Consider the following 12,292-nt stretch of genomic DNA (forward strand, 5'->3'; position numbering starts at 1 on the left):
TAAAAATACACAAAACTCAACATTTATAGTCAGATACTTTATTAATTGAAATATAATATTGAGTAGTAGGTAAATAATCTATTCAAACATGTTCTAAGGTACATTAATATTGAGCATTAGCGTCGTATGCCCACGATGGTTCATCTCCCTTGCACCTCACTTTCACAAGCAAGCGTTCGTTTTCTTCCTTCAATGCCGTAATAACTTCCTCCTTTTCCTGAACAGAAAATATCAAAATATTAATAAAACAGAACAACTTTTCAAGGGCCTTGTAAAGGGGCGTTGCAAGGAGATTGCAAGCTATCAAAAATCATCGTTCACGTTCCAAAACGATGTGCATGCTCCTGACCTTGCGTTAAGTATGTTCCGTCACTTCGTCCCTTAGGTTTACTTTACTACTTAGTACCACAAGCGGCTAATTTGTAATGAATAAAATGCTCAGGGCAAACTTGTTGGCTTGGCTGATATTTTTACCACAACATGAACTCAGAACTACTCTTTACATTTCCTGCTTATACTAAGCCCTTCTCTAAACCGCAGATGTTAAAAAGTATTTATTTAAAAGATCTTGCCTCAATTTTCTGCTTGAATTTCTCATCGAGTTTCTCCCTGTCTTCGGTAACGTGTTTGAGTTTGGCGCGCGCAGTGGCCGGAGGAATGTACCGAGCAGAGAGGCCCAGGATTGATTCCATTTGGAAGCATCTAGTACGAGTAGATTTCAACTCGGTACGCAGGTTGTTGATCTCCGTAAGCAGTGTGCAGTTTTCCTAAAAAAAACATAAGAAGGTTTTCAAAGTTGATGGTAATTTTAATCAAGAAGAAAATAGATTTCACCAAATCTTGTAATCCCTTTCAGTCAGATCAAATAATATCTTCCGTGTTACAGACAAACTCATCGACAACACCTATTTCTACTGCCAAGTTATTTATATTTTTCTATCATACACTTTTTAGGGGACTCAAAAATCGAACGCAAATGCATTGTTATCATAAACTGATAAAGGTTTGGTCGATAAGTTAAATCCGCACAAATGTATAATGTAGCACATATTTACGTCCATAATTTTGCCGATATCGCTCTTGGAGCCGCCGAGGGCTTTGTTGAGCTGGTACTTGAGGCCTGCCACCTGCTTCTCCAAGTGATCTCTCTGACGATTGAACTCCCGAACTGCTTCGTCGTCCGCTATGCGACTCCGGACAAAATCGATGTCTTCCACGTATTTGTGAAATAGAGTCTGCGTGAAAAATAGCCCCTTATAGTACCTACGCTACCAGTGTATCAATGCACTAGAATCTAGAGCATTGTTTGAATTGAAAATGTGATGCTAGTAAAATGAATCTTAACAAGACTTTTTGCTTTGTCCTTCCTGAACATGTTTAAACTGCATTAGGTATAGTACCTACTTGTACAGTTCCTAAATATATAACTTACGACATAAATCAGACATCCGTATTTGCGAATGATATAATAGTCTGCATTGCGCTGCATAGGTAAATACTTACTTTCACTGCTAACTTTAACTTCATAGGATCTTGGAACTCGGCAGTCATGTTGTGGAGATCGATTTTAATTTTCTTTAATGTATTTTTCAATGTTAAGTTCCTATCCGCTTCAGCCAAGAAGTCTTTTTTAGCCGAACTTAACTTTTCATTAAGTTGCTGTATTTTAAGTTCTGGAATAAAATTAATCATTGGTTTACTTCAGTGAAAGTGAAATATGTACTGCAAATCAACAATTACATTTTCTATCTAAGTTTTATTGTCACACTACTTCAGAATTTAAACTAGTGCTTATGTAACTACCGCTTTATGCACAAAGCACATATTGCGTAACAAAAGTTAAACAAACAAATAGGTGTGAAAAATATTACATTACTGTGACTACATAATGGTGGCTAAATATCTAATATCTTACATAGGCGAAAAAAATTACAACTGAATTTGATAGCAATATTATTTTACCACGATACGCTTTTTTCTTTAGAAGACTTTCCAATGAAACTTCCAACTCAAGTATGCGAACTTTTTTCGCTTTAATTTCGCGTTCTAACGGGTCTATCTGTTATAAAAAATATAAGGATTTTTAAGCAGCTGTAACTTCTTTCTTATTTTGAAAATGGGTGAAAATATCAAAAGCCTACTGTATGAAGGCAATTGGATTTTCTGGTTAAGTCATACCAAGTTCATGTTTCACATTCAATAGTTTTAACTCCTCGTTCTCCATATCATCAATTTGATGTGTTAACTCTCGGATTTGTCGTTCTTTAGGTTCTATCTACATTAATATGTCAAATGGGAAAATTATTAGACGATTAACACAGTATGGAGCAGGAAAGCCCCTGCACAGTTTGTCACTCACCTGATTCTTCAATTCAGTGATCTTGAAGTTCAATACAAACTTATACTTCTCAAGCTCTTGTTTCTTTCGTTTCAGTTCGTATATTCTCTTTTCTTTGTCCTGTATTGAACTGTCTCGTTCGCCAATTTCTTTCTTCAAGTCCGCAACGTCACGTTCAAGAGTTGAAATTACTTTTTGGAACTGTTTATGTTCGGCTGGAAATACCAAAATGCATCATAAATTTTCCTTGTATTCAGACCATTCACTGTTTGAGGATTGTTGCCTAAATACCTTTTAGTTGTGATATTTGATGTTTGAATTCGTCAATGTCTTTATGCGCACTAATCAATTTCTTTTTCATAAGCCCCGTTTCTCCTTTGAGACGCACATTAGAATCTTTTTCTTCCTTCAACTGAACTTCGTATGCTGTACGAATTTCAATAATTTCACGATCAGCATCTTCTTCGATAGATGTTTTAATTGTTTCGTGTTCTTTTTTCTCCATATCTGCTTGTTCTTGTAACTGCGTGATAAAAATATTTATTATCTCTGTATCATCTACCTACTAATCGTGATTCATAGTAAGTGCCTATCCTGGCAAAAATAACTTCTGACGGACCTGCTTTTGTACGCATTTCAACTAAAACTCGAGTAAACGTATTTAAAATTACACAGCTATTTCAGTTTTGATATTCATGAGAATCGCATCATTGTCAGAAAACAAAAAATGGTTTTCCCCAAATACAAGAACTGTTGAGACACAGAAAAGTGTAACTCGTGGTTATCATATTCCATTGACCTTTGAACTCTATATTCACTTCTATACAATGACAAAGCAATACCTCTTGCAGCATAAGATCTTTTTCTTCCAACCTCGATTCAAACATGTTATTCATTTCCCTCAGGGCTTGTCGTTTGCTCTCTGCGAGTTCTTCTAGCCTTTGCTCATAATCTTTTCTCATTCTAGCCGTCTTGTCTTCAAGACTCTGCAGGTAAGTAGGTTCATATAAATAAAAACATATTTGAATATTCAAATCAACATAATTCGTAAAGTGAATGGAATTTTACCTGGTATCTGTCGTACTCGCTAATCAGTCTAACATTGAAATCGGCTTCTAAGGCTTGCAACGTTCTCTCGTGGCCCGACCGCAACTTAGCTATATCTTGTTGAATCATTCCTATTTCGTGAGTGTGTTCATTTTCCATTTGCTGTCAGGGTGAAATATAAAGTTAATTGTTAACGAACATTTTGATAACTTTCTAAAAAGTTTTAAATTAGTTAAAAGCTACCTCGTTCTTTTCCTTGAGTTCCTCAATGGCAGCGCAATAGCCTTCATGAACCTCCTTCAATTTTTCTGCTTGTGTCGCCTCAGCTTGACGTAATTGATATGTGTGCTCTGTTTCAAGTTCACTCATTCGCGTACTCAATAACTAAACAAACAGGTTAATTCAATTAGTGGCTACCAAGAAGACTACCTAGAAAGTTAATAAAGGATTACAAAGAAATGTTTTCCTTGCTTGAAATGAATTCGCGATAAGTGGGCTTAATTCATTAACGACAATACCTACTGCGACCTATTTACATACAAAGGCTTTGTCTGTGGCTCTTATGAATAAGCAAGCATCAAAATAATGAACTGCAATGCGAGACGTGCGTCATATTTATCAATTCAAATTGTTCTACCAAATTAATCTCCAATTCTATTCATTTAATAATAGCATATTTTTATAAACAGGTAACAGAAACTTCCGAAATTTTACCAACATTTATGTTATTTATTTTCTCCTGTAAATCCCTTTTGCTTATCAAAATTTCTTTGGAGTACGCGAAATCTTTATCCAATGCGATAGCTCTTCCATCAGCGTTCGTCAGCCTCCACAAACAAATGGAAGCATCCTCGGCCACAGAGACCAATGTTTGGTCGTCGTATGAAAGCGCAATACCAGTCACTCTTTTGTTGTGCATATGAAATTCGTTGAATATAGCTTTGTCTAACAACGGCAGCTGTATTGAGGTAATTCCTCCTGGTCCACCGCTAATAAATAGCATCAAGTCCGATCGAGAAAGTACGACCGTATCCAGAGGGGCGCCGATCAAGCTCAAATTTCTTCTAATGGTATTAGCACCAATTTCTTTGATTTCTCCATCGGATCCAACACCGTACACTGTTTTCCCAATGCTGAAAAGTATTTCGTTTAATTAATAATATGTAATTGCTGAGCAGTTCACTTCTAAGTGTCGCATTCCTCACCTATTTACAGCGCAAGCATTAAACTGGTTAGTTTTCAAAATAACTTCTCCAACTCGTTGTCCAGTCACCATACTCCATTCATACACAGCGCCTTCAGTGCCGCACGATATCATTGTTAAGTCTTTTGCCGACCATGATAGACTGGTAATCTAAATAACAGAATAAGGAATTTGCTATAATTCCTCAAACACGTTACACTATCTACAAGTTAGTCTAAAAATCTAACCCTCCCATTATGTCCTTTTAAATTAAAAACATTCTGAAATGACACCGAAGAAAACACTTGTATGACTTGACCGTTGACTGCAGCAAACAAATGTCCATTGCTACTAAACTTGGCTTGCTTGCAATTCCTTATAGGAAACTCTCTCATGACTTCAAAGTCATCTATTAACACCACCATAAAACGAAGTTTATCCGAAAAGCCAACAATTGCAAACAGACCTGAAAACAATGCATTAACATTAGGCAAATGGAATATAGAATTATTTCATAAGCACAAAATACTCCCGATGACCACTTGTAAAATCGTTTATTGTGTCTTCACACATTCATCTACATTTTTCAATAGCTTACCGGTAGGGTGCAAGGAGACACAGTGGATTTCCTCCTGGTACAATTTGATCATCTCCACATCATCTGTCATGTAGTTCCAGATCCTTATGCTCTTGTCCTGTTCTCCCGCCGTCATGAATATTGGTTTCCAGGCACACATCGATAAGGAGTTTATACGACCATAATGCATCGCTGGACCCAGTTCGCTGAATGTTATCTCGGGGTTCTAAAATGTTTTAAAGTAGGGGAAAGGGGGGTAGCCCCGGCCGGTGGGTAGCCTCGGCCATAGTAAATGTTAGTATTTCGCGCGGCGTGATTTTGAAGTTCGTGTGATCTCCATGTGCGTTTAAGAGTAATTCGTCAAATGCAAACAGTTGAAGTCGATTGACCGCTGCGTTCGGGCGTGATAGAGTGAATTTCTTTTTCGTCGTCGACGGCCGCGTGACTTCAATTGTTTCGAAAACCGTTATTCATTGGATAAAGGTAAGTAATTATTTATTTGATTTTGTTTACATAATGGAATACTATTCTATTTTGCACTTTGAAGTTTATTTCAACGTATAATTAGCTGCTATTTTTTTTAATATTTTTTTTTCGAAGAAAGTCATGTCGGGTAACCCCGGCCATTAGTTTTGGGGGTATCCCCGGCCATATGTTAGTCTATATAGAGGTTAATATTTTAAGTCTTAATTAAAAAAAAAAAAAAATTTCAGTGTCACAATGCCGAAATTTAAAACTAGAACTACGAATCGCGGAGACTGGAGTGAAGAAAACATGAAAAAAAGCCATTCAAGCGGTGCTTGAGAAAAAATGTTCTGAGAGAGCTGCCGCAGATCAGTATGACGTTCCACGAACTTCTCTGCAGGATCGGGTCAGGATTGGATTTAGATTGGGCTCACGAGGCATGTGTAGATATAAATCCATCGGATTTGTACTATAACTACGATGTGTGTGTCGCCAAAAATCGATTTGGCCACTAATTACGTAGGTGGCCGGAGCTACCCGCCACTTTTAAAAGATATCAAAATTTGACCACTATTTGAAGTGGGTTTAAAACGTATTGGATATTATTTTTGTTCAAATTTTCAATATTCTAATACGAATAAATATTGTGTTGATTATTTTTTCGTAGTTTTCGTTGTATTTCCCTTGATAATTTAATCACAATAACAAAAAAACAAAATTGGCCGGGGCTATCCCCCTTTCCCCTAACTTACAAGTCTTAGGTAACTCTTTTCAAATTGGATGTTTCGTGTTGCGTCTGCTAAGTGCCATTACACACAGAAATAGTTATAAGTTGATATCTGGATCTAATCGGCAAACTTTTATTTAGTCTAGGGAACTGAAATACTGAATATGATTGGACGCTACGTTTGATGGTTGTTTACTATCATTTTTTGTCTATTGTGGTTTACTATCAGGACAATAAAATTATAACTTACTTCCTATAATTACGATATATTACCTGTAACATGTGCTGTCCAAACAATTTCACATAGTACAATTGCTTCCTCAAAGTTGTTATAAGCACGGTTTCTTGATTAGGATCAACTGTAATGTGTTGAATTTCATCAAGTGTAGACCACAGTGGATGCTCACGAGTATGCCTGCAAAACGTTTACATACCTACTTAGGAACTTTACAATAGTTTATTTATTAATTTAAGAAACACGTTCAACGATACTTACTTGTAAGATTTTTTACTAATCCTAAAGACATTTCTCTTTCTCCATTGATGGAGGGATTCCTTTTCAAACATGTGGACATACCCTGGCCCACAACCGAATACAAATCCTGAAGTAGTAAAATAACATTAATTTAATAATATACATTAACAGTCATTTTTAGATGGTCATTATAAATTCTTACCTTTAGCGAAATTGACAAAGCTGGTGACTGGATAACTTTCCTCGTCTCCCTTGTCTTCACTGGCCGAGTCTTGCCTGCTGGACGTGCTGGCTCTATCTGTCGTATCTTGCTCCTGTCTGAAAATTTATCCTCCTTCGTTGAAAATTTATAATAAACTACTTATGGCATACTGCCTATGAATTTGAATAGGTTAGGTAGGTATCTTTTATGAGTTTAGATGAGGCAGCATTTTAATTAAGAAATGATTGCAATAATAAGCTCTAGACTTACTCAGCCTCAACTTTCTTCAGCGACATTTCCGTGACTTCAGCGGCTTTAAAAATGCAATTCTGTCTAAGTTCGCCGTTCTCCACCATCATGATCATCCCGTTGTCTGTGCCGAACATGATGCGGTCCGGCGTTAGCCACATGCAGCTGGTTATGATTGTCTGGCGGTAAATTGAACGTACCAATTATGTTATTTACTGAATGGGTAATATCTTTAATATAGGTACTTACATAATTTTACAACCTAGATATTGTATTCCTATGTATATGTACAGCCCACTTTAAGTGGCTTGTCCATAAATAATAAAAACATTAGAATTCCTTACGTTTTCAGCTTTACACCAGCCCCACTGACGCCAAACAGTTTCAGACACATTCATAATGCGGAAAGTGTACGGTCCTGTTATAACCACCAGAGTCGCATCCGTGGGATTGCATGACACCTATTGTATGAAAGTAGATTTAGTTTTGATACATCGGATTAAAGGAAGACATTAAGGTGTAAGACTTCAGATCTTACATTTCGAACGATGCCTTGACCGCTCGGGTTTTGCGCCTTAGCGTGGCTTTCAACCTTGCCCTTGTCCCAATTATAGTAGTACAAATACCAGTCCGGCTCGCCAGTTATCGCCACAAGATATTTTGAGTCGTGGGTAAACTGCACACACGCGAACTCTCTTGCTTGTGAATGCTCAAAGGGAACAGTCAAAATCTTTCGGCGTTTGTACGTCGTGAGGTCATAGATAGTTATAATAGGTTTTTGACCCTCTTCTGCAATCTCGTTTAACGCGAGCCATCGTCTGAAAAGTTACGCCACTTAAGTTCCTTTCTCACAAAATGGAGGATTTACATAATCGAGATTTAATCATCTTTAAGATAATATCGTTCAACATTTTCCAGGTAGGTATTCCAACTTAATTATATTTAAATTTATATACCTAATTACCTACTTCTGTTACAATGATAAAAGCAATTGTTTTTTTTTTATAATTTTGCTCCAGTTCTATCCAAAAGGAAAAGTAAACGCAGGAGAGTTTGAAAAATCAATGTATGATTACTTATTTAACCAGAGTTATTACCGGTTCGGCGCCAGAACCAAGGACTTGATTGGTTTGTGCTTATCTTGTAGCCTGATGAACTTCTGTTTCTTCTGGAGGTGGTTGTGGATGACGATGACTCCGCCAGCAGGGTACAGAATCTCTGACTCCGACAAATAGTGGGCATTGTACCTGGGTGTGATACATTCCGCATTTTAATATGCGAACTAAGTACTGATATCTCTTGGAATTCTTACGCAACAAACATTGTCATTACAATAGTCCCTGTGTCATGTTTCATCGTGTTTTTCAAGGTTCCTGTATTAATATTTCAGTGTAGATAATTCGCGTACCTAGCTTTTAAAATAAATATCAAACAATGCGTAGTTAGCCTCTAGCCAGTCTTGCTTGCCATTACACACCTACTTAGCTACTTACAATTTATTGTAGGCAATGAATGTTGCTTGCTAAATATTAACATTTATTATGTAATAAAATAAAATTATTATCTACAGACCGAGCTTTTGTACTCACTGAATATCTGTGCGAAGTCCGTAGAAAATCCGAGCGGAAATATTAGGCGGCGACTGAGTAGTCATGGTCGCTACTGTGACTAATTAAATATATTGAATAAAAAACTACTAGTGATCCTAGAAAATTAAGAAATACGTATTACATCGAACGACAGCTATCAAATAAGTCAACATCTTTGATTCAAACAACAACAGTTGTCATGGATACAGCTGGTTTATGAGACCTCGTTGTTTATTATGGCTTCCAACATTACGATACATGTAGATACCTACCTATCTGAACCGGATAGTAAGGTCCAGAAGATACCCAGTGATATCAATGCCGTCTACATCAAGATATTAGCAGGTTTGCGTATAAAAGAAACTGCGCATTCACCATTTATGTGAGGTCCGCCTGATTGGTCCTCAATGTCGTCTGTAGTAGCGCATCCTCTCTGCAATTTCCGAGATAAGTCGCTGCTTCCTCTGCCTGACGATGCCAATACAAATCATATTTGCACGTGTCATCATATTCTTTACTAAAAACGGTCTTTACTAAATAAAACAAACCACGGAAGTTATCACGCCCCAAGCATATTTTTGCGTGTCCATACAGAGAGAATAGACACAAACATGAACAAGGATATGTAGCTCCAGTTTTACTGCTTAGTGGTAACAAGTGGTACAGATAGACTGGTCGAAGAATACTCAGAAGACATCTCATAAATAGACAAAGAATAGGTAATAGCGATTGGGAAATAAAACAGTGGCGAAGAAGCAAAAATTTTCAATGTTTTACAATCTGAAATTGTAAATCTGCAGAAAATTTAGTATATACCTACCCAGAGCTAAAATACATGGGTGCTTGCAATAGTGGTATACATACACCAAATACTACAGTACAGGTACCTATATAAATACCTAAGTATTTGGCCTGTAGCCAAAGTATCACAACTAAATGCATCTCACTTTCTTGGAAATGTTGACCTTTTCAACTCTTGACGCATATGTGCGTGATACTCTACGGTTGCAAGAAGGTAAGTTCGGGGTCTGAAAGTTACAGTATTTCCAACTTACGGTACGTATACCTAGCAAAGGTTAATTTTCTGTGGGTATTAATTGTGTTCTTTTATTTGTCATCTTTTAGCACAAAGTCTTTGTCCTACCAACAAATTCATTCGTAATCTTCTACAGTGTTGTAACATTTCGAAATTCTGTTCCATTGAATTATCCGAATTCTAAGTTTTTTACCATTCAACCATAGCCAAAAAATAATTAGCTACCTACTTTCTTTAACTCGGTATAATTAGAAGTTATCAGGATCTGGCGTGGATAAGATCTAGATTAAGTACCAAGATAGGCAGATATTAATACAATAACGTATCAATACAATGGTAAGTAGGCTCAATAAGTTCCGAGATGTTAGTCGACACACTTCTTCGACAGCTGATTTCGCGGTTCGATTTTACTACTCGACTTTATGTGCCAACTTTCAAAGTCTAGCATGTCAAGATAACCTTGGTGCTTTCTCTTTATTTCTTTTGTGCGTTTCCAATTGTTACTTTTAATTAACCGGCTCAATTTGCCGAATCATGGTAAAAGAAAGACCCTGTAATTCAACAGCCAAAATCATATACCTAAGCGGGAGGACAATAGTATAGCTGACTGCCTGACAATAACCATAAACTTGATAAAGACTTGTTTGCAAATTGCATTTATGTTTTAACCGCAAATTAATAGTTAGTTTCCTACATTACAATACCAAGAAAGTGGCAGTTAGATAACAGTTTGTTAACGAGTGACCTAATCAATTAGTTAGCGATATTGGTCACAATGATGCAATGATGAGAATTAGACATTTCCTATTCCTAATAGAAGACGGCATATTTAGGCATTAGACCAACAACAGCACCAATTGCTTTTCTCTGTACTAATCGCCAAAGCTTCCGTTCTGCCATCTTAATTTGTAGTAACTGTAATAATATTTAGTTACCTATATTTTGGTAAACATTTCAAAGTCAATAACGTGAGTCAAATGAATCCATCTCAAATTAGTTAAGTACCTACAATGTAAATTAGTTTGTTCATTTCTGCGGATAAAGAAATCATGTTTTCCTGTACCCTTGTTCAAAGTGCAAGCTATACAAAGAACAAAAGCAGCCGATGACTAAGTCTTTTTACGTTTACTGCAGGCACTAAGCCAATTCTGTAACATTTTACTTAGTTAATAATAAAAACCAAACGACCATGTCATTAGCTTGCTATTGTTTACACCTCGAGTAGTGATCGATACAAAAATAAACCATTAACTTTGAGTTAAGTAGCACACCTCACCCGTATCAAGCCGAATACCTGTCTCTACAATGGGTATTATTTTCTCAATTGATGAGGAATCGATAATGAAACCAGCTAAAATAAAAATCGAATCACCTTAAACTCACGGTTATTTAGGGCATTCAGGCCATTAATCCAGCTCATAGGCGTGAAAGGTTGCCCTAAAATCGCCTTTATTCCAAAGAAAGTTAAAGAACATCTACAAAGTGATGTAGCTATAGTGTGACTCCGCTTTCGTCGTGGTGTAGTGGATCGATACCACGAAGGCAGTCCATTGGTGGTGGTATTTTAGTGGTGCCCAAAGCCCCCAAGCTCGCGTGCCGCGGCTTTAATCACAGACGTCTGTCACTGAAATAAACCACTGCATGGTTAATTATAAACGACGCAGAAACCACACAATAGAATACTCGGAGTTATTGTTTAATATTTGTGCTCAACGACGTATGTTAAATAACTTTATTATTGATTTAACAAAAATATAGGCAAATCCTAGTAGTTTGTCACCTTTAACCCTTAAACTTTTTTAAGATACTCGAATAAGACAGTAGATAGGTAAAAATATAGCGAGACAATTAGTACCAAATTCTGGTTTAGCTTCCTACGCATATTAAGAGGACACTATTTCTTCATAATGCTCTTTGCACCAAACCCAGCTTCGGTTAATATTCATAATAATATATTAAATTTTCCGAAGATGACGCGACCTTCGTATTCTGCGGATGACGCGGCTTCTGCGTGGATGGCGTCATCTTAGGCAAATATACTCCACTGTTTACGGTAACCACCGCTGTGACACGTGTCATCTTAACTATCGACATGGACAAACCCGGAAAATTGAAGCAGGTAGCGCTTTTTAAAAGAAACATTATTTTCCGGTGTTTGATGGCCTAATTGATTGTAGTACTTTCCCGCAGTGCAGTTACAGTCAAGTGTTGTAATTGTCGCAAAGTATTATAGAACGAGTTCTCTAATTTGATGACTACATAATACACAATTGCATTGGAAACAACTTTCTCATTACCGCCAGCAGTTCAGTTAACGGGTGTGCAGTGAAGCAGTGGTGCTGGTGCATCGCGCGACGCGCTCGGTGGCCGGTGGCGGTGCGCTGTGATAACGTCGGCGGGCGTC

The 12,292-nt window shown here is 37.1% G+C and overlaps 1 protein-coding gene and 3 long non-coding RNA genes across 5 annotated transcripts; 2 read left to right on the top strand and 2 right to left on the bottom strand.

Annotated features, from left to right (window-relative positions):
- Window positions 1-22: 22 nt before the first annotated feature.
- LOC124633648 (cilia- and flagella-associated protein 57) lies at window positions 23-10,330 on the bottom strand. 2 transcript variants are annotated; one of them, XM_047168951.1, is made up of 22 exons: window positions 8,853-10,326; window positions 8,361-8,510; window positions 7,802-8,081; window positions 7,608-7,724; window positions 7,285-7,442; window positions 7,015-7,130; window positions 6,834-6,939; window positions 6,611-6,752; window positions 5,167-5,371; window positions 4,817-5,034; window positions 4,591-4,739; window positions 4,104-4,518; window positions 3,629-3,769; window positions 3,407-3,547; window positions 3,181-3,324; window positions 2,630-2,861; window positions 2,360-2,553; window positions 2,179-2,275; window positions 1,504-1,673; window positions 1,056-1,235; window positions 573-767; window positions 23-217 (listed from the first exon to the last, which is right to left on the bottom strand). In XM_047168951.1, exons 1-22 carry the CDS (start codon window positions 8,915-8,917, stop codon window positions 104-106), a joined length of 3,729 nt encoding a protein of 1,242 aa, XP_047024907.1. In that variant the 5' UTR covers window positions 8,918-10,326; the 3' UTR covers window positions 23-103. The 2 variants fall into 2 exon arrangements, with proteins under 2 accessions (XP_047024907.1, XP_047024899.1); XM_047168943.1 differs by lacking the exons at window positions 23-217; window positions 573-767; window positions 1,056-1,235; window positions 2,179-2,275 and having other exon boundaries at window positions 1,510-1,673; window positions 8,853-10,330.
- LOC124633694 lies at window positions 5,404-6,268 on the top strand. Its single transcript, XR_006984775.1, has 2 exons — window positions 5,404-5,628; window positions 5,859-6,268. It is a non-coding gene; the product is annotated as an uncharacterized LOC124633694 (long non-coding RNA).
- Window positions 8,076-8,834, top strand: LOC124633698. Its single transcript, XR_006984776.1, has 2 exons — window positions 8,076-8,181; window positions 8,283-8,834. It is a non-coding gene; the product is annotated as an uncharacterized LOC124633698 (long non-coding RNA).
- A 926-nt stretch (window positions 10,331-11,256) lies between the features above and the next one.
- On the bottom strand, window positions 11,257-12,253 carry LOC124633688. Its single transcript, XR_006984773.1, has 2 exons — window positions 11,744-12,253; window positions 11,257-11,512 (listed from the first exon to the last, which is right to left on the bottom strand). It is a non-coding gene; the product is annotated as an uncharacterized LOC124633688 (long non-coding RNA).
- Between the last annotated feature and the right edge of the window lie 39 nt (window positions 12,254-12,292).

This window comes from Helicoverpa zea, chromosome 1 (assembly GCF_022581195.2).
Source record: "Helicoverpa zea isolate HzStark_Cry1AcR chromosome 1, ilHelZeax1.1, whole genome shotgun sequence".
In the NCBI taxonomy this organism is placed as follows: Eukaryota; Metazoa; Arthropoda; class Insecta; order Lepidoptera; family Noctuidae; genus Helicoverpa; species Helicoverpa zea.

Bases quoted from the DNA above. Each gene is read 5' to 3' on its own strand.
- LOC124633648 (XM_047168951.1), bottom strand. From the start codon at position 8,917: ATGACTACTCAGTCGCCGCCTAATATTTCCGCTCGGATTTTCTACGGA. The intron at 7,131-7,284 runs GTAAGTCTAGAG...ATAAATTTTCAG, and splicing joins CTGAAGAAAGTTGAGGCTGA to ACAGGAGCAAGATACGACAG. The intron at 2,276-2,359 runs GTGAGTGACAAA...ATATTAATGTAG, and splicing joins TCACTGAATTGAAGAATCAG to ATAGAACCTAAAGAACGACA.